This window comes from Jaculus jaculus, chromosome X (genome assembly GCF_020740685.1).
Source record: "Jaculus jaculus isolate mJacJac1 chromosome X, mJacJac1.mat.Y.cur, whole genome shotgun sequence".
Lineage (NCBI taxonomy): Eukaryota > Metazoa > Chordata > Mammalia > Rodentia > Dipodidae > Jaculus > Jaculus jaculus.
This window is the reverse complement of record NC_059125.1, coordinates 46,033,324-46,055,375: the sequence shown is the minus strand read 5'-3', so window position 1 is coordinate 46,055,375 and position 22,052 is coordinate 46,033,324. Positions and strand designations below refer to the sequence as shown.

The following is a 22,052-nucleotide window of genomic DNA, read 5'->3' as shown; positions in this document are numbered from 1 at the left end:
TAGCACTGAATAAGTGCCTCCTGGAATTGATGTTGTGAGGATTTCCTGACAGTAACGTTCTGCTATGTAAGAACAGGTAGCAAAAAACATTTCATATGCCGGGCGTGGTGGCGCACGCCTTTAATCCCAGCACTCGGGAGGCAGAGGTAGGAGGATCGCTGTGAGTTCGAGGCCACCCTGAGACTCCACGGTGAATTCCAGGTCAGCCTGAGCTAGAGTGAGACCCTACCTTGAAAAAAAAAAAAAAAAACATTTCATTTCCAGTGTAACAATCTTCTGTCTTTAAATACTGTTTGTAGTAAAAAGGCTTCTATAACTTGAATCTCTAAAGGGACCACCTCCGTGAAATTCCAGTGCCTAACCTCAATTTCTCACTTCATTTTTTATGCCAAAAACTGAACTCTGGGCTGGAGAGATGGATTAGTGGTTAAGGTGATTACCTGAGAAGCCTAAAGACTCACATGCGACTCTCCAGGTTCCACATAAACCAGATGCACAGTGATGCAAGCATGCTCAGTCACACATGTACACAAGGGGGTGCACACATCTGGAGTTCGATTGCAGTGGCTTGAGACGCTGGTGCTACAACTCTTTCTCTTTCTGTCTCTCTCTCTCTTATTCTTGCTCACATAAAAAAGGCAGTCTGTTGGGCTTGTCTTGAAACAAAAAACACAAAACACTGAACTCTTGAGTCTTGCCTTTGCAGTTGCTCAAACAGAAGCCTTCAAGTCATCCAGGTGTCCTTTGTTCAAAATGCATTCAGAATTGACAATTCCTCAGCCACCACCCTTATCTAAACCATTGCTGTTCCTTATAGAGATTATTAAGAGAGGTTGCTAGCTGCCCTTGCCACTTCTGTGATGTCCTTCATATCCTACTTTCAATATAGCAGTCTGAACAAACTTTAAAAATATGTTAGGGTTGAACTGAGTTTTTTCAGGCTAGGAAAACAATAGGTAATAAGCTGGTGGTTTATAGACAAAAAAAATTCTGTTTATAATTCTGGAGTTGGAAAGTTCAAGAGAAATGCAGTAACACATTCAATATTTTGTGAGGACACACTGCCTGGTTTATGAATGACTGCATCTTGCCACGTCCTCACATGGAAAATGGGACTAGGAAACTCTCTAGAGTATTTTCTGCTCTATTTTAATTTTCTTATTTAGCTATTTTGGTTTTCTGAGACAGGGTCTTACCATGTAGCCCAGGCTGGCTTTAGACTCCCAAACCTTCTATCTCTATCGTCTGAGTACTAGAATTACAGGCATGTGCTAGCATGACCTCTTCTGGGGTGCTAATCTTAATGAAGGCTCTGCCCTAGGTTTCTACACATCTTCCCCCAAAGTCCCACCTCCTAATATTCCCTTGGTGATTAGGTTTTCTACAGATGAATTCTGAAGGAACATAACTATTCAGAACATTGAAGGTCCCACAGCTTTTCTATAGAATATGGTCTAGTGGTTCTTGGTTTTTCTCAGAATAAAGACATCAAACACTCTACATGATCACCTTTCCTGATCTTAGCTCCTACTCAGAGTATTAGTAATTACATTCTTCAAGAAACCCTGCTAAAGGAAAACTTCTCACATAACATGTCTCATTGAGTTTTAGTTCCTCCTCTAAAGCAAGCGCGTGCACACACACACACACACACACACACACACACACACACACACGACATAATGAGCCTACATTTTGGCTATAAATATTTCCATAAACAGAGGATGTCCTTTAAAAGAGTTGAAATCATGAGTGAGCCAAAATACACAGAATAAACAGTGGTAGGGGGCAGCATACTGGATTTGTATCCCAGAATTCTCGGGCAAAGAAAATGTACACAGAAGAATTACAAAATTCCCTTTGTCCTCTTCTGGTCACTCTGTTTATTCCACTTTGTTTAGATTGATGAGTTGATGTGACTTCAGCTTAAAACATTTTTGGTGTTGTTAGCTTTTATTAGTTTGTAAATATGAGCTATTATTTTCTTAACACTTTGGGAAGAAAGAGAAACATCTTTTGACTGATTATAGATATGCTATTTTAAGAGTTGAAACCTGGAGGAGGGTACTCAGAAAATGTTTTAGTGTCTAGTTTTGTAATTTCCTTCAAAAAATGATGTTACATGACCAATTGTTTTATAACTATTTGGTAATCCCCAGTTACCTTTTTTTTTTTGAGGTAGGGTTTCACTCTAGCCCAGGATGACCTGGAATTCACTATGTAGTCTCAGGGTGGCCTAGAACTCATGGCAATCCTCCTACTTCTGCCTCCCAAGTGCTGGCATTAAAGGCATGCACCACCATGCCCAGCTTACTTTCTTTTTTTTTTAATAAAAATGGGCTTTTTCTTTTCTGAAGATAAATTTAAATCAGTTTAGATGATATAGAGTAGTCATAAGAAAAGCCAAACTTGGGCTGGAGAGATGGCTTAGCAGTTAAGCGCTTGCCTGTGAAGTCTAAGGACCCCGGTTCGAGGCCTGGTTCCCCAGGTCCCACGTTAGCCAGATGCACAAGGGGGCACACGCGTCTGGAGTTCGTTTGCAGAGGCTGGAAGCCCTGGCGCACCCATTCTCTCTCTCTCCCTCTATCTGTCTTTCTCTCTCTGTCTGTCGCTCTCAAATAAATAAATAAAAATTAAAAAAAAAAGAAAAGCCAAACTCACAATTTCTCTTTCCAGAGGTAGCTGTCATTATTAGTGTATCAAAATTTTTATATTTATTTTATATAAATATAAAGTGGGGTCCTAACCATATTTACTAGTTATATAGTATAATTTTATTTACAGTTTTCATACATGTACATAATATATTTTTATCATAATCTCCTGCCATTATTTTTGTTCCCCTCTCCCAACCCCTACCACATAACACCTTCTTTTCCAACTAGTTGTTCTAGTTTGATGTTCTTACTATTTCATAAACTCCTTTCTACTCACCAATATGTCAAGAACATATTTCCATGACAGCAAATATGGATCTAAACAACCCCTTTAAGGCTACATAATAAATAACAAAGTTGCCTTCTATTTTTTCTAACAATGTTCCAGTAGACAAAGTTAATCTGAGCTTGTCATAAATATTTTAAATGTCTACATGCAACTGAAGACATATGTAGGCATTTTCTTTTACTGATATATCCACCATTAAAGTACAAAGACCAGGCTAGGGAAATGGCTTAGCGGTTAAAGCGCTTGCCTGAGAAACCCAAAGACCCAGGTTTGATTCCCCAAGACATACATAAGCCAGATGTACAAGGGGACACATGCATCTGGAGTTTGTTTGCAGTGGTTAGAGGCCCTGGCATGCCCATTCCATCTTTCTCTCTATCTGCCTCTCCCCCTCTGAAATAAATAAATAAAATCTTTTAAAGCTGTAATTGCAAATTAAAAAAAAATCTACAAAGACCTTTAAATATTCTTAGCAAGCTACAGTGATGGTTTTAGATACTAGTTGAGCAAATTTGTTTCTGTGGCAATTGTACCAAATACTTATTGATCACCTACATATGGGCCACACTCATCTAGGTGCTGAGACTACTTGGATTGGTGAGAGCCCTGCTCTCAAAGATTTTATATTTTGAGGGATCAAAGGTTGATAATTAACTATAAATAAAACATTAGACATTGAAACACACGTGATATGCTTTTAGCATAAAATTGAAGCTTGTATTTTGGTTCTAAATTCTGTAGATTGAATTAAATTATGTATTTTCAGGTTTGAAGACAATGAACACCAAATAGATTATGTGACATTTTTCTCTATCCTGAACTGGAGAATGAATCCGACACCTGAAATTCAATCCCCACCATACCTTAAGGAGGTAAATTTTATACTTATTTTAGAAACTGGCTACGGCTACCTCACTTGCATTTTTAACATCCAGTATCTATTAGTTTTCAATATAAAGTATCAGCACCATTGCTTTTGGAAAGAGTTTGTTCTGGGTATTTCTTTAAAAGGATAATGCACTTTCCATGCTGAGCAAACATCTGCTCTGTAAGACTTTTCTTATGCAGCTGATTTTTTTTAACCTCAGTCACATCCAATTATATGGAAAATAGGATAATAGGTTACAGTTATAAATAGATATAAACACTGTTATCAAGGGATTCTGGTAATATCATCATAAGCCACAACAGCAAATCTCCAATGGTGCCTGTGTCAAGAATTCCCTGTATATCTGTGGCTGTTAATGCAGGTTTGCTCTATGTGTAAAGCTCTATGGGTGTGCACATCTCACAGTGGAGCTGAATTCAAAATAAAAATTCAGTGAAAAAATGCTTGGTTAGGGAAAACAGAGTTCATGTGATCAGATGGTGCCCTTACCATTGTGGAATTGTCTGAATTTTCTAAGAAACTAATTGTCGTTAAAGAGTGAGTGGGTGGATGGTGGTTTGTTTGTATTTTAGCATGCTCAAGAAATTGATTTTCTTGGGATAGACCCTTGATATAACAAATGTCATGTGGTTGAGTCTCCCAGAAAGGGGTGATTATTCCTCTTGTTCTACTAAGCACTCATTCTGGCCTGAGCTTCTCTGGTGCCTCAGGCACACAGCTATTCTGGAGTGGCAGCAACAACCTTCCAGTTGGTTGAGGGACAGTAGTGTCTTTTCATCAAACAGAAGTATAGTCAAATTCTGGCTCTGCCACTTCCTTAGTCTAATGAATTTGGGTCAATTAAGTCACTTACCTTGTTGGTTTATAGACATAATCTTAGTATATACTCTAACCAAGTTCTCTGCTGTGCACTGGATTCTAGGTAGAAAGGTCATCATTGTCCTTCCCCTCCACTTCCCCCATCCCACTGCTGATAAGTCCTACTCATGATTCTGACTCTGCTTGATAACTTTTGGAAGGAATGAGACTAGCAGCTTCCAAATCTGGATGGGACACAGGAAATATTCTCTGTCAGGGAGATGACATTTGACTTTGCAGTGATGAGTAGTAAGAGCTAATAAGGTAGGAAAGTGCCCTAGTATAGGCACTTTCTAACTTTCTAAGGCATTCCTAACAGAACTTTCTGAGACATGGGATGACAAAGTACTTGGACAGAACTAGGAGGAGTTGCTATTTCTGGAGTGAAGGCCTAGAGGTGGAGAAGGATGAGGTTGGAGATGCCTGCATGGGTGAGTGAGGTTTGAATGTTGTCTGGAAGGTCTGGAGAACCCTCACAAATATTTATTTTTATTTATATATTTATGGGTATAGTATGATAATTTGTTATATGTATATAATGTACAATGATCAATCAGGGCAATTAGCATTTCCAATTCAAATATTTTTTAACTTTTTCTTATGTTTTGTTTGGTTTTTCTCATTTAGACCAGGATGGCCTTGAAGTTATTATGTAACTGAAGATGACACTAAATTCTTGATTTTCCTGCTTCTACCTCCCAAGTGCTATGATTATAGGCATATACTGTCACACTTGGCTAATTTAAAAAAAATTAAATTATTTTTTACTTTTTGTAGTGCCTAGAATCAAACCCATGCCTAGGGATTTAAATTAAAGTCCTCATTAATGGTTAGAATGTATCCAGGTACATTCCCAGATCCATCAGTTTTCTTTCAAATATGTACCACTGACAACTATGTGAAAGAGAGCAGATGATCAGATGTACCCTTTAAGGAGCTTGGGTTGGAGATAGGCAGTTCTACTATGAGGTTCTTGAATATCCTATTGAGCACACCCACCAGGAAGGTCTTGCTGGCCCAACATTTACTGTGTGCCAGCCACTAGTCTAAGATTTGAAAAGCTCTTAGCTCTTTTAATCCTCATAGCAACCCCAGGAGGGTAGGTAATTTTATTCTCATTTCAGAGATGAGAAAGTCAAGGAAACAGAATATGTGTCATGCAATTTATTCATACAGTAAAGTTCATAATAAATAAATAAATGAATAGTAAGTGGGTGGTAAGCCAGAATTTTAATTCAGGTCTGATTTCCTACAAAGAATAAAACTGAAAAATGGTGATGGGGTGGGATTATAATAGTTAAGAGGTAGAATGTTGGTTTAATTGTTGACCCCTATTCCACCCTACTCCACCTCAAAAGACAAATGTATTTTTAAAAATTATTGTATTTATTTGAGAGAAAGGAAGATATAAGAGAGAGAGAGAGAATATGAGAATGAGAATATGTGCATACTTGAGCCTCTTGCCACTGCAAATGTACTCCAGATGCATGTACCACATTGTTTATCTAGCTTTACATGGGTACTGGGGCATTGTACCCTAGCAGACAGGCTTTGCAAGCAAGCACCTTTAATCAGTTAGCCATCTCCCAAGTCCAGCAAATGTTTTGGAGATAGAATTATTATTGAAGATACTGAATTCAGTAGCCCCAAATCTGAGATACTAATCACAGCAGTAAATCAGTAATTTCATTTGCTCTGGTAATTTGGAAAATGGTATGTTTGGTCAATATTCTACCTTGCTATTTTTTAGTATTCTGTGTTATCTGCCATTCATTTATTCCATTAAGACTGCAGTTGCCCCATTCTATCCATGCTCAGGTCAACTGTGAGCCTGACTTTCCTGGGCTGCATCATTAGGTCCCCTAGCCTCAAGTTTTCAGTCAATGGGATGTACCAGCAAGGAAGTGGAGGGTAAAAGGTGATAGAAATCATCTCCTTGCCTGCTAATCACATCTTTCTACCAGGGTACACAGTACCTATATGGAGGGCTTATCCACATAGTTGTACACTCCAGGGTCAGATAACTCCCCTTACAAGCTTCTCCATACATAAGGAATTGGAATGGCCCCATGGTGTTATAGCCCCTGGACACTGGAGAATTTCTTGTTGGTGTTCCTAAATATTTCCCACAACCATGTAAATAAAGCCATCCTTCCATAGCCTCAGATTTTGCATCCATGGATTCGGTCAATCATACTTGTAAAATATTCAAGAAACACAATATTGTATTTGTGCTGAACATGTGAGGTTCTTTTTCCTCATTAGTATTTCCTAAACATACTACAAGTATTGATACTAGGCATGATAAGCCATCTAGAGGTGATTTCAAGTATATGGGAGGATATATGTAGGCTCTTTTCAAATATTATATCATTTTGTCTAAGGAACTTTGGCATCCATAGATGACTGTATCTAGGAGATTGGGATCCTGTATCCAGTCTGCTTCAGATACTGAGGGATGAGTACTGTGACTTTATTAAATTCCTTTCTACTCAAACTGTACATATTCTGTGTTTCTCATGGAATCCTAAATGATGCACATACGTATTTTTGCTGGCTTGCAACAGCAATTCTTATTCTTTTCCATATTTTTCACTTCTAATTCTTCTGTTCTACCTAGTCAACTCCGTGTTGGAAATTTCATCATTTATGTTACAAAAAATATGACCATACCAAGTGCATGTGTCTGCTGTGTGCTTTTGTTGCTTAATCATGGAGAACTCTGCTAATTTTATATGTATAATGTATATGGAATCATTCTTTAATAAGTATAATATGGATATGTTAAAAATTTACTCAATCATTTCTCCGTTGATAGATGTTCAAATTGTTTCTACATTTTTGCCTCTGAAAATATATCTTATTATTTGTTTTTTTTTTTCGAGGTAGGGTCTCACTCTAGCCCAGGCTGACCTGGAATTGACTATGTAGTCTCAGGGTGGCCTCAAACTCATGGCAATTCTCCTACCTCTGCCTCCCAAGTGCTGGGATTAAAGGTGTGCACCACCATGCCCGGCTAATTGTTATTTTCTTAATGACTATTGAGATTGAATAAAATTTAACCACCTTTTGTGCTACAACCTACAATAACAAACTTTTTTTTTCACAACAGCTCAGCATGCACATGTATAATGGAACAAAAGCTTCATGAAAGAACTAACTAACTATGTATGCTACAGCATAATCTGTTTTCTTCTTTTCCCTTTCATCTCTCTTCCCCTTTCTCTCTCTTCCTTTTTTCCTTTTCCCCACCTATATCATTTCTCTTTTGAATGCAGTTCCTGACTCGAATTAATTTTATCATTCACAAAGGGATCACCCCCCCCACACACACACACACACACTGGAGGAGGCATACTGCATGGGAAGGTCAAAGATTTATTTTGCCTGTAGTCGGCCCTCCATCATTTTAGCACTTCCAAATTCTGTCACCTGGGAAAATTGCTGAACTTTAGACCTAAAATGCTTTTAGAGAAACAGAAGGTCTTGGATCACAGAGGCTTACGTTTAAATCCTTGGTTCTGCCATCAACTAACTCAGTGACTTCATACAAGTTCCTCAGCCTTTCTGGCTTTCCTACCTCAAAAAATGGGCATGGAAGGGAACCTTGGGGAGAGGGTGGGACAATAATCAATTGAGAAAAGTTGTATTTTAAAATACCAAAATGAATAATACCTAACTCTCTATATGCAAACTAAAAAAAATCGATTTTTAAATGAAGATACCAATAGCTCTTTCTCTAAAGTGATTGTGAGAACTGAATCACAATGCATGAGGCAGTTGCAGGAATAATGAGGATTTAAATATTAGGTGTTGTCTTTGTTTATTAAATAGAGTGGTAGGTCAGGAGGCTGGGCTCTAGGCAGCTTCTTTATAAGGTTAAGATGAGTCATTCTCTTCTTAATGATGTGTTGGAACAGTTGCAGATAAGGAATGTCACATCAGAAGGAGCCAGTTCTCTAGAACTGGGCTCTTCTAATTGTTATTTACTTACAGTGAAAAGAACTTGATACGGTCTAATAAGTCATGATGACCATGCTTAGAAACTTTTCAGTTTACTGTAGATATTTGGAAGAGACAAACTCCTTTCCAGCCAATCAAAAGGAAAAGAAAATAGATACAAAATATTAAGCAATCAATTTAGTCAATAATGAAAATGTACCCAAATTCCAAGGAGTCTGCAATAATCTGGCATTGCAGAGGTTGTCATTGTTTTATAAAAAGGATTGTAAAACAGTTTAGGAATGTTACCAGTGAACATATAACTTCATGTGGAAGTATTTAGTATAAATGGGTAGAGCACAGTGTTTCCTAATTCATATGATACAACCAGTGACAGAAAGCATAGTATCTATTCAGCCATGTTAATATACAGTTATTCCTGAGACACTTCTGTGACACAGGTTTGATTCTCCAGAAATCAGATGAAGTCTAACAAGCAGGATATTTCTTTGTGAGTATTCTGGAATCAACTCCTATGGAAGGCGGATGAAACAGGAGTAGCAGAAGAAGTGGAGGTGTCAGTCATCTTCAAGGATAGCTTCTGCTGACCCAGAGGGAGCTTTGGAGCTAGAATGACTTCTGAGTTATACTGAATTTAGTAAACATGGCTTGGCCTTTTAAAATTACTATGAGTGTAACATTAAATGGGAAATGACTTTAAACAGTGAGGCTTTTTGCAGTCAGGACATTTACATACACAAGGCAGTCCATGAATAGGACTCCTAGCAGCAAAGCTACCCAGTCCTCAAGGAGATTGTGAATGACATGTCACTACTTGACAAGCACCACTCTTGAAACCCATGTTGGTTTCTTCTCATGTTACCTTGTATTGTAGACAGCTTCACATTGCTGGGATGAACATCCAGACCAGGCACAGTTTATAGGAGGTATGGGTTTATTTGAATCTTACAGATTCAGAGGAAGTTCCATCAGTGGTGGAAGAAGCTGCCCTCATACATTCATGCAGAGAAACCATCACCAATCAGCAAACAACAAAAGTGACAAGTACAAGCCGGGCATGGTGGCACACACCCTTAATTCCAGCACTCAGGAGGCAGAGGAAGGAGAATCACCGTGAGTTTGAAGCCACCCTGAGACTACATAGTGAATTCCAGGTCAGCCTGGACTAGATTGAGACCCTACGTCTAAAAACAAAACAAAAACAAAAACAAAAAGTGACAAGTATAAAACCAGCAGCATCAGGAGCCAAGAGCTCAAACTGTTCTCCTTAGGCTGGGATTCAGTATCTGGCTTTTGTGACATCTCCTCCATCCAGGAAACTGGAGATCCAAGTTAAAACCTTAATAAAACAACTGAGTCGGTGGGGGTTATACATTCAATCTACCACACCTGGGAACCTTGTTGCATGGCACAACCTCCTCCCTACCTCTGCTCCTTCATTACTGTGTGATCTTCCACACATGCAAGGGAACTGATAGAGTGGGGATGCCAGAAGAGGCCATGGTGGAGTTAAACAATATTTGTAGCTCCTTATGCCAAGTTGGACATAGAAAATCCTGGGGATCACCAACATTTGGTAAATCTACCATAGCCAAAAGTTACATGTGAATCTTAAAGACAAGATCCACCAGGTTGTGAAAGTGTTTGGCCCCAAATAAAGGAATGAGGTTAAAGTATTTTGAGAATAAGAACTGGAAGGCTGAGATCCTGTGTGGAAGCAAGGTTCAGGTAGAGGCCTGATGTTGTTGATAAGCTAACCACTTGTATAGAATATGAGCTGGGCAGACTAGATTGGCTAAACTTCCAGAGATGATACTGATAGCTTGCTAGAAGTTACCAGTACCACTACTTGAAACCTAAATGTCATTACTCCTGGCTGAATATTTCCCTTAGCATGATCTCTTCCCTGGCATGGGATCATACTAAAAAATGCAAAAGGATTTCTTTGCTAAGTAGGCCTCAATATTAGATTCAACTCAAATAGTGTGTATCAGTGTTAATAGATATGATAGATTGCATAGGGATTTGGGACACCTCTTAGTTTAACCTAATTAACCTCAGTGTATAGGGTAGATAGAGATGGTACAAAGGCCAAGATAGTACTAGTAGGTTCAGCCATCTAGAGGCTGTGCCAGGCTATGTCTGGCACACAAGATATGGGATTGGAAGGGAGTTTCAGCAGGAAATTTAGAAATTATCACTATTCACCAATCAGAGGGAGCCATTCAGCAGGTGCTAAGCTTTCTGGTCTTGCAAGGGAACATAGTATGCTATACACACAAAACAAAGGAATCAAGGAAATGATTTAACACAGGGACTTTTAAAATATTTTCTGTTTATTTTTATTTATTTATTTGAGAGTGACAGACAGAGAGGGAAAGAGGCAGATAGAGAGAATGGGTGCACCAAGGCCTCCAGCCACTGAAAATGAACTCCACATGCATGGGTCCCCTTGTGCATCTGGCTAACGTGGGTCTTCATAAATTGAGTCTCTAATCGGGATCCTTAGGCTTCACAGGCAAGCGCTTAACTGCTAAGCCATCTCCCCAGCCCAACACAGGGACTTCTGACAATAGAATGGATAGAGGTAGTGGAACTAAGCTGAAGAGTGAAACACGCAGGTACTAGCTAGAGCAAAAAGCCTTCACCATGCCTAGACCTGGACAAGCATGGAAAGACTAGTGTTATTGGAGTACAGCTGGAGCCTCAATCGGAAGGGTGTGCACAGTGTATCATTGCAGGCACCACCAATTCACAGCTCAGGAGGGAGGGAGAGGAGAGTAGGGAGGAAAATCAATACTCCAACCTCTTACTTCTTGTATGTTTCTGACCACCTAATGCAACTTCTCATTGCCTGAACCAACCCTAGAGGCCAGAGAGTAAAGAAGCTTGCTCAGTGATCATAATCCAAATGGGTCAGAGAGCAGAGTGAATGGTCTTGGTCCAGTCTGTTACTAGAATAAAGATCCTCACTCAGGAGAACAAGACCCTCAGTCAGGTAGAAGGCTTGGTGTAGACTAATAACTCCTTGAGCTTTGTCCTGCTTGATGTTAAGACCATCCCTAGAGTCAGCTATGGCCTTTCTACATGTGATAGTCAAGTGGCCTCAGATAATAGTAATGCAGTCCAACAACAAAAAAACACACTTTGAAGAGCGCTATAGTGTATAGTCCTGCTGCACTTGCCTGGGAGGTTTTACTTGTCTGTATGGATGGCTATAAGTTGACTTCCCCCCACCAGGTCTGTTGGCTATGGCGCAGAATCCATTGTTTGTAGCCTGGAATAGGGAGCAGATACCTTGGTCATCCCTCTATATTGTAAAATACTGGTAATCTGCAGTGAAACACAAATCAGCAAATCTGATTTTAAACATGAGCTGTTTCTTATGTTGTCAGAATGTACATTAATGCCTAAAGAAATACTTGCATATTTTCTTTTCAAAATTATTCTAAATTTGATTTGCTCAAATTTAATTGTTTTTATGGTTGGTACTTAATTTTATTATTTTAAAGGTCATGTCACACTTATTAGAATGAAGAAGATTCAAGAAAGCCCCCAATTTTGATTCCATACATGTTGCTGGACTTTCTAAAAATTCATAGCTATTTCCCATAGAAATAACCTTTTCCAAGAGAGTAGAGGGAGTAACATGGTGAAATCACTAGCATGACTCTATCAGCCTTGCATTTGGGAGGAATAAAAATAACCCTTTTTCAGTGAAGCATGGAATTTAATTGGCTCCTGATCTTTTCCCCTCATGCATCTGGTGGCCAGTGCTACAGTAGAAATTTTTAAACTAGAAGAAGACATAATCCAATTAAATTTTCTTTTAAAAATGTCAAAGCAAATAAATCCAGGGCCTACTAGCTCACACACAGCTTTGCGATTCTCAGTGGGCAGCTGCTATTTACTGGGTTTCTCTCCAGCGCTATCTTTACTTCCCATTTCAGGGACATGTGATTTTTAACAGATCAGCAGCTACAGTTTTTCACCATTGATGAACGAGTAATTTATTGTTAACTTCGTTGACATCTTAAGTGGCACTAGTGACAACCAGCTTGAGATATTTCATAAGGTTTTCATGGAGAAAATGATTCCCAGCCATTTTAGAATCATCCTTTTGTATCATTGAATTTTGCTGTGCACTTCATAGTTCTTTCTTCAACTAGAAAATGCAGTGTGTCACATATTATTTAATGCTCCAGATAATATTAAATTTTATTCTGAAATTTTGGCCCTCTCTCTTGAGTTATCAGTAAATCACACTGGAGAGTGAATTCATCCATAGTTTGCCCAGAAGTTGCTTTGTCCCAAGCTTTGTTAATGCCTTTCATATACATGTTAATTTTGATAATTGCAAAACTCTTTGTGTCTTCATCTGATTTCCTCTAGAACTAGATGTGGAAATAAGAATGAACTGGGGGTAAGTAGTTCGGAGGAAGAAGTGAAAGAACATTAGTAAGGAATTAGGAGGGAGACAGGGACAAGAAGGACTTACAGAAAGGTGTATTACCAAGCCAGTTACAAATAGCAATGACAGTTACTTAATGCTACTGGGAAATGCTGGAAAATCCAGTGGCCAACATGTACCTCAAGAGTTATTCCATCCAAAGTGTAGGGAAGCTATAATATTAATCTGTTAACTCTCTAAAGAGTCGTTTCTCGAGGGCTACTCTTGAACATGGAAGAAAGGAAATAATTCCTTGGAACTTGCCACTTGCCACAGTAACATTCAAAGTGTGCTTCAAAGTTTAAAGGAAGCTTGCAGGCAAAGGAATATAGGTGCTGGCAGTTGGACGTCAGACTTTTGTGAGCCAAAGTGGAAAGGGTGATGTCAGGAAGGGACACTGGCAGAGCCTGTGACATAGATAATTAAAATTCCAAATGAGCTGCCAGAAAGCTTTCTTACAGACAAAAGAAGACATGTCCTCATGAAGGGGGGCGGGCATCCATCCTCTTCTGTGGATGACTGCTTCTGTGGTAGAATTGTTATGTACATAGTTATTTCCATATAAAACTGACCTGTGTAGGCCACAGGATGGCTCAGTAGTAAAGTACTTGCCTAACATTCATGTGGCCTAGGTTCAACTGGAGCATGCGGGAGCAGGGACAGATAGATAACTTGTGTGCACTGCTGGAAAAAAATATGGTCTGAACTTTTCTTTGCATTTGCTAATTTAGGATGAATAAGAGGACAGTATTCTAACCCAATGTCCAGATTTTCATAAAGAGTTTTTAGCATTTAGAATATTTGCAGATTTATTAGAAAGACCAGTGATAGTATAGGAATTTCTTAGTCATTCAAAACCTCGTCCTTTAACCAAAGGACCAACCATATGCCCAAATATAGGTAAAATTATAAATAAGGTGCCTTTTCCTTTAATTTATTGACACACCCTATTGCCTGAGCCTCTGAGAACCTCCCTGCTTGCAACCAAGCCTCTTTGTATCCCAAATTTGATTCCTTAGTTAATATTTAGTTAGGATATTAAAAAATCTCCTTAAAATTGGAGGGTGTGGTGGGAGGGTATTGTGTGGGTTCTGGGTCCCTCCATGTACTACTGATGTGTCTTTGACACTTATCAAGGATTTGGAGTAAAAAAAAAAAAAGTCACTTCCATCATGAACATAGGGATCAGTAACAAAGGAGAAACAAATGATCATGGGAAAGGATATTGATTCTAAACAAAGAATATGTGGCTGGAGTGGTGAGGAATGCTTTTCAGGAGCCTTGGGATTTAAAGTAGTCAGATTTTTTTAAAAAAATGTATTGTTGGTAACTTTTTATCTTAAATTACCCTGTTGCTAACAAATTTAATTTCACCTGTAGTATAAATTATTCTATTTTTCTCTTTCATTGTTAGCATTAATATTTATATTGTTACTATCATAATTCCATACGACATAAAACCACTTTTGTTACTTAATAAGCTGAGGCAGAATCTTCTAGTATCAACCTGTTTCATGAAAGTGCATTCCTCAAATAAACCTGTTGCAATTATATGAGTTATATAATGTGCTTTACTCTTCCTTTATTAAAGCTTTTATTTAAGGAAATCTTATGAGGGAATAATGATTTTGAATATGTATCTTTGTACCACTCCTCTGTAATGAGATTAAATTTAAAATACCACTTGAGAGCAAAAATTGGTTTAAGTTTCATAATGAAATTTTTGAGGATGAAAATCATGGAGTTGAATGATTATTGAATTCAGCTTTCATTAATTAAATACATTGTTTAATATATCCAGAATGGTTCCCTGTCTCCTGGTGTGAGGAAGGACACTAAGTTCTATGTGATATGAACTGCACCAAACATCATTTAGAATCATCCATCTGAAGCATCATTTCCTTCACACTCTGAGTTGTTGGCTTAGGATCATACTCACAGCTGGCATTTTTAAGACAGAAGTGTCACTTCAAGAACTGCATTGTTTTCTACTTTTCTTGTTGAAAATGTTAGGAGGAAGTGTAGGACGGGTACCAGCTGCTTCTGAATAGGCTCATTCCATTGCATAATGTTCATGAGTAGCTCAGCAGATAAGCATAACTCTGGGGCCTCATTGATGGAGTGACTGCGTCGCCTCCTGCTGACTGGTGGTTTGGCTTTAGATGAACTGTTTAATCCAATACCTCAATTTCCTTTTCTGTAAATGGACATCCTATTTACATCCACTATTTGAGGATTTTATATGATGATTAAATAATGTATGCAAAACACTTTAAAAAGTGCTTGTTGTCTAGTAACTATCTAATATTTTTGCTTGTATTAATGCTATGTATTTATAAGATTCCTATAACCTTGCAAAATTATGTATTAGGTTCATAAACATAGGTCATCTCTTGGATTCAGATTTTGTACATTTAAGGCATGAAAGTGGAAAGAGATGGGGGGGGGGGCAAAAAGAGAGGTAGGGAGGAGGAGGAGATAAAGTGAGGAAGAGAATCATCTAAAACAAAATGTCTGAAAATGCCATAATGATGCCTAATACTTTGTATGTTAACTACAATAATATAAAAGAAAGAAAGACAAAGATCCAGTACTTGGTGTTATCTGTTGCCATAGTTTTAGACATCATCCATATTCCAGTGATTTTGGAATCTGCACAGTTCTCAATTCCAGTTCTGTGTTGTATAGAACTGTATTTCTAGATATTTACCAGAATTTCCATCTTGATGTTGAGCACGTGAAATTTTAAGAAGTACAAGTTGAATTTAGTATTTCCCTTTGATCCTTATTTCTCCACTTAATTGAAAAAATTTGTAAATCTCTTTTACTTTTGACATTATACTAAGTTGACCATGGTCAATACCAAAAGTCACATCTACCCGGAACCTCAGAATGTGACCTTATTTAGAAATAGGGTTGTTGTTGATGTAATTAGATAAAATGTGACAAAACGGAATTAGGGTAGGCACTAAATCCAGTGCTTTGGAATCCTTGTAATGACAATGAGGCACACAGCTCACATCACATGAAGGCAGAGGCAGATATCATTGGTATCACTTTAAGCTTCAAACCTCTAATGATTGCATGAACCAATCTCATCTACAGGTTGATTTTCAACTCCTGGATTCCAAATCTGTGAGAGAATAAGTTTCTATTACTTTAAGCCACCCAGGTTGTGATAATTTGCTACCATAGTTCTAGGAAACTAATACAGGCATTATCGAATATTAGATTAAATTTAGAATTCTTATAGCCACACTTACCTGTGTTAGTTTGTCAAGGCTGACCTAATTAGGAATGCGGGTTCAAACAATAAAAATGTATTATCACACCATGATGGTAGCTAACAGTGCAAAATCAAGGTGTCAGCAAAGCTACGAGCTCTCTAAAGCCTCTGTGGGACTCTGTCATGGATACATGAGCTTGATGTAGCTCATGATGCTTTACTATAGCTTTTGGTTCCTTGGTTGACAGTTGCATAATTCCAATCTTTGCTTTTGTCATCACATGGCATTCTCTCCATTCTGTCTACCCATGGCATCTTTGTGTAAGGACACAAGTTCTACTGAGCTCAGGGCTCACATTACTTCAATACAGCTTCATCTACCTCTGTGAAACCTATTTCCAAATAAAGTCATATTCTCAAGTATGGAAGATTGAGGCATCAATAGATCTTTGTGGAGGGACATATAATTCAACTCATAACACTAACACTTTCTTTTACCACCATGTGCAGAATCTTTCAGACATAGCCCCTGTTCTCTAGTCCAACTTTCATTACTCAGTCATCCCTCCTCAGGATTATCACAACCACTGCAGAATTCACTTGTCTACTTCATTTTACTCTCTTTATGTCCAAAAAGTTCAGGTTTGAATGAGATTACTATTATTTCTGCTGATGATCCACTTCCTCTCACCATAGCCTCAATTATGCACTACTACAGAAAGCCTGAAGTTTGGCCCCTAAACACAAAATGGGTGAGGGTGCTGCTGGTACCTCTCTTACATACTATACTGTTTCTTACATACTATACTGTGTTTGTGTGTATGTAATATGCTCTAAAACAATACCTAAACCAGTAACATAGTCACTTATTTTATTATTATCAAATATTATATACATTGCTATACTTTTGTTTGTTTTATTAAACTGGCAGTGGAGTAGGCTTGCTTACAAGACAATAATGTACTATGCCACAACATCATGATGGCTGCATTCCATGAGGGACTCAGTTCTGTTTTAATAACTTGTTGAAGAAACAACCACCAAGTAGCTGATAGAGTTTGGATTTTAAAAATTTTAAATATTGTAAAAATTGAGTTATGGGAGAAGATATCAGTGTCATAATGCTGCTTAAGTCTCATAATTTCAGTGTTTCAAGGGACAATTTTCTTTTTTCTGGTCTGTGAGCTAGAAGATCAGCCAGATGGGCTTGGCTCCAGGTTTCTAGTTGGGCCTGGTCTTCTCCATCTCTGTCATTTCAGAACTAGCACATTAGAGCCTCTGCCATGACACATCCACCAACCATGCATAAGCCACAGCTACTCATGTGGGCAAACCCACACAAGAGGGACAGAAAAGTACCCCTCTTTCCCTTGCTACTCCTTCCCCTCCCCCTCCATGGGAGGTTCTGCAGTTACATGGCAAAGAATGGGAACGTGTAATTGTAGTACAAGGAATGAGCAATCAAAACCAAAATCTGCCACAAAGATCCTGAAGTTGACTGCAGAAAGCTTTATCTAAAATAAATTTGTTTGTCAAAAGCTTATAGAAAGAATTTGAATGTTGAATTTTCAAAATTGCACTTCAAACTGTAGCTCTAATTGTATACATCTTCATTTTTTTTTTTCCTAGAGATGTGAAGACATTTGGGTCGGAATGCCATCGCCTATTCCTGTGAAATATGTTAGGTACATGGACTTGGTGAAGGATGTGTATGGCTTAGAGGAAGAATGACCATGGGAGTTTTGATCAACTCTATTTGATTTACTGCTCTCATTTTGCCATGTTGACTTTAGTAGATATAATTTCATTTAAAAAGTAAACAAAGTTCATATTAAATGGAAATATACAAACCACAATCTTCTTTTGTCATTGTGGTTCTTCAGAACATCCTATTATATTGCTGATGTACTGGTGCTATTAAAGATGCCATTTAAAATAACCTCAAACATTTTTATTGTACGTATTATTGATGAATACCAAAGAATCTTATGATAGTTTTCATCCCACATGATTTAATTCATTGCAGTGCAAAAAGAAAATGACTTTTGACAGTTACACATGACAATATAAAATCAAATTATATCTAAGCAGTAAGTTGTGATTCTGTTAAACATTTTTAAAATCTTTGTGACACATGTTTATTACTTACATAATTAAATTTTGTAGCAGCCCACCTCATCAAAATAATCTTTAAACCTCTCCAGAGTGAATGTGTTTATTTTCTGAAGTTAGCAAAGTTATGGAAAGAAAAGGAATGTTCTTTCTGCCAATACACACATACACACACAAGTGCACACACATTTGGGAAATTAAAGCATATGCAGTGTTTATATTTTTAATGCCCCTTTTTATTTAAGTCAGCTTCTTAGCTTAGAAATATATGCATGTGTATATAATTATAGCATGACCAAAAATGTGCTGCACTTAAAATGTTAAGGGCTGTGAATGTAGAAGATTTCAAGGATTTGCTTTCCATTCATTTTACAGAAAATCTTCCTCATCTCCCACAACTCCCAGCCCAGAGGTTTAAAGATTTTAAAACTATAGTAGTTCTCTCCTGCATTTCTGTGGTTCTATTTTTATTCTTCCTCTGCAGAGCTCATGTCATGTAGTATACATCTGATTAAAATCTATCATCATGGACCTTGGGGGAATTCAGTGTTGGAAATCTTTCCCAGTGCACCCCAGGCTTCAGTGTTGGGTACTGCATATCAAAGGGATGCATGTATCTGGAGTTTGTTTCCAGTGGCAAGGGGCCCTGGTATGTCCATTCTCTCTAGGTCTCACTCTGTCTCTTTCTGCTTGCAAATAAATGAATGAATGAATAAATAAATATGGCCAAAAAAATCAATTTTGCCCATATTCTAAGTGGCAGCCAGGGCTAGTCAACAAGAAACTGTGTTAGTCACTTTTCAGGGGCTGTTCTGAGGGAAAGAACTATGAACACCTCAGGGTCCCCTCCTGTCTCCTTATTCTTTTACTCCATATGTGCAGCAGCACCTTGCCCAGAAATGAGCTGGCTTCATGGAACTTAGACCAGTTTGCTTGACAACAGAGCTCCTTCTTCTTTTTTCCAAATTGAAATTAGTCAATAAGCTACTCTCTGTAAACTATCGACAATTCTGTAGACACGATTGTTAGAATCAACCCCATAGGGCTTTCCAATAAACTAATATGCACATTTCAGGTACTAGGACAGTCAGTTACCCTAATTTTAACTGCTTGATTTTTGTACCAGTTTTTAAAGACAGTTAACAGTACCAAGTCATTTTGTCTCTAAGATTTTCCACTTCCTAGAGAAAAGGTTTTTGAAAGGATGACACTTGCCTAAATGTTTTCAGGCTGACACATTAGTCACATACCTATTAAACCCTTCACTCAGTAGTCTGTTCCTCAAGAGTTGAAATAGATCATTTAGCCCTTGTGCAGGCTTGTAATGTAGTTCACTTGAGAAGCAGGAATTAAAAAAAAAAAGGAAGCAAACCAATGATAGTGCTCCTGAGTTCATGTGGTGACAACTACTCATTCTCTTGCATTGATCTGTGTTCTGCCCTGCTTGCTCCTGGTTCAAGCCCATGATTAATTGTGAAATGAACATTATAGACATTATGCTTATGAACACGATACATTGTAGTCATATAGACACTTTAAATAATTCTTTTGGTAACTAAGCCATATACTGAAGGAGATTTATAATTTAGAGATAATACCCCATTAGTAAAGTTTATGACCCAATAAACAGCTCCCACTAGTTAATAAATGCCAAGGCCATAAAAACAGACTATTAATGTAATAGAATTTCTGTGCCTTCCTCTTTTGCTGGTGGTCTAAAGACACTGAAGGGAAATGCTATCTTGAGGCAAAACAAAACAACAAAGCATTTATTCTTGTTATGTAAATATTTTACACCGCATTTGGAAAGCTACCAGCTCCCCTTGGTCTCAGGTGGTCCCAAAATTCTGATGCATTTTGTGGTTAAAAGCAGTAGATAACTAATGCTCAGTACAAATAAACTGTCTCATTTGTTTTTCTTCTATAAAAGAGAAATCTTAGCTAGTGTCATTTTTTCAAGATAATAATTTTGAAAGAAGTATCACAACCTTTGCATAGACATATTTTTAGCTCCTAACATTTTCTTATTGTGATAAAGACGTGAGTGCTACATGTAGATGTCAGGGTGAGTTGAAGGTTAATACAGGCAAACCTTTTGTCCTATGAACTAATTATTAGCAATCTTGGAGCCCTGGGAATGATTGATAAAGCCATTTGCAAGCCCAAATCAAGTTGTCTTCTTGTACAAAACTGATTAAAAGCTGTTGAAGTTCACGATAATGGGCTGCTGAGTCACTGTTGTGAAGGATGGATATTACCAGAAGATGAGTACTTTGAAGTTTTAATTTGCCTTTTTATTCTCATTCTTTCCTGTTATTTAACCATTTGAAAAGTAATGTGGATAACATATTTAGGATTTTAGACAGTAGAAGGAAGGTACAGAACACTGTAACTCTTAAACATATACTAGTTGAAGCAGATTGCCTTCGATTCAATTAACACATATACCAATATTGGTATTTTTATATTCTACTTTTGAAGTTTGTTTATTTAGGGTATTAGAGCTTTTAGGCTTCCTGGGTCAGTCTGGTCCCTCATTCCCACGTTTAAGATATTTAAATTGGCATTTCTTTTTTCAAATAGCTGGGAATTATTAAGTAAAATGAGATCTCAAGTTTAAAACAATAAGCCCTTGCTTTTACAATGTGGATTTATCTTCATTTCAGTTAGACTTGCTTCCTAGCCTTTTGAACTGCTATCTTCTTTCACATTTCCCTTCCTCCATACATTATGATTCTGCTACTTGCAAATTTAGCACTTGGAAATAGTAAGTCTTCCCAAAAATATTTATGATATTGAGTAATGCAGAATCCATTAAATAATGATCATGTTCATAGTTATGTTCATATTCTCTTTAATTATGAATTTCAGAATTATATTGTAAAGACTTTTCACACTAACAGCTTCCATCTGATGATAGAAACAGATATTCCAGTGATGCATCTCTGCCTTCATGTTTACTTGGGCAAAGTCTCAATTGTTTCAAGTTGAAGGCAGGTTAAGACCTTTTCAAAAGTGAGGCTTTTCAAGTTGACTGAGCATTTGACACCATGCTTTTCAATTCCCAGGAGAATGTAATGTGTAAAAAATGGAAAGCCCACTGAGGCAAGATCAATGAGGCTATTGAGCAACTAATAAACCTGGAGCAGTAATGTAGCAAACATCATTATCACACAGGGCAGTACTGACTGCAAGTTGTTTAAGAGAAGTCTTGCATTTGCCTCCACCTGCCTTCTACCAGGTTATATAGTGGTTTAAATTTACATTTTCATTCAAGGTCAATTAAGTTCCACCAAGCTAACAGTCTGAAACAACTTTATCAACAGAGTAGTCAGAATGTATATCTTTTTTGCTCTTATTCCTGGTCCCTAGTAAAAATTTTTCCAAGGGGACTTTTGAACCCATTATGTGTCTGGTGTGTGACACATGCAGGAACCCAGGGGTCAGCTCTGCTGCTCAGAAACAACTGGCAATGGCTAAAAAATGTGGCCTATGAAAAACTCCACAGTGGCTCTATAGGCAGAGAATTAACAGCTCTCTGGAATCAGTAGGAGCCTTTACTTCTAAATACTCATTAGTTAAAGCAGCGAGGCCTGATGTTATGCAAG

The 22,052-nt window shown here is 37.8% G+C and overlaps 1 protein-coding gene across 1 annotated transcript in view; it reads left to right on the top strand.

The window, feature by feature from the left end:
• The window catches only part of Efhc2 (EF-hand domain containing 2), a 195,930-nt gene extending 177,770 nt beyond the window's left edge, over positions 1-18,160 (top strand). Inside the window, exons 14-15 of the mRNA XM_045140027.1 lie at positions 3,713-3,818; positions 17,962-18,160. Of these exons, the coding sequence (XP_044995962.1) occupies positions 3,713-3,818; positions 17,962-18,063 (208 nt within the window). The 3' untranslated portion in view covers positions 18,064-18,160. The remainder of the gene's footprint in view (positions 1-3,712; positions 3,819-17,961) is intronic.
• The last annotated feature ends 3,892 nt before the right edge of the window (positions 18,161-22,052 follow it).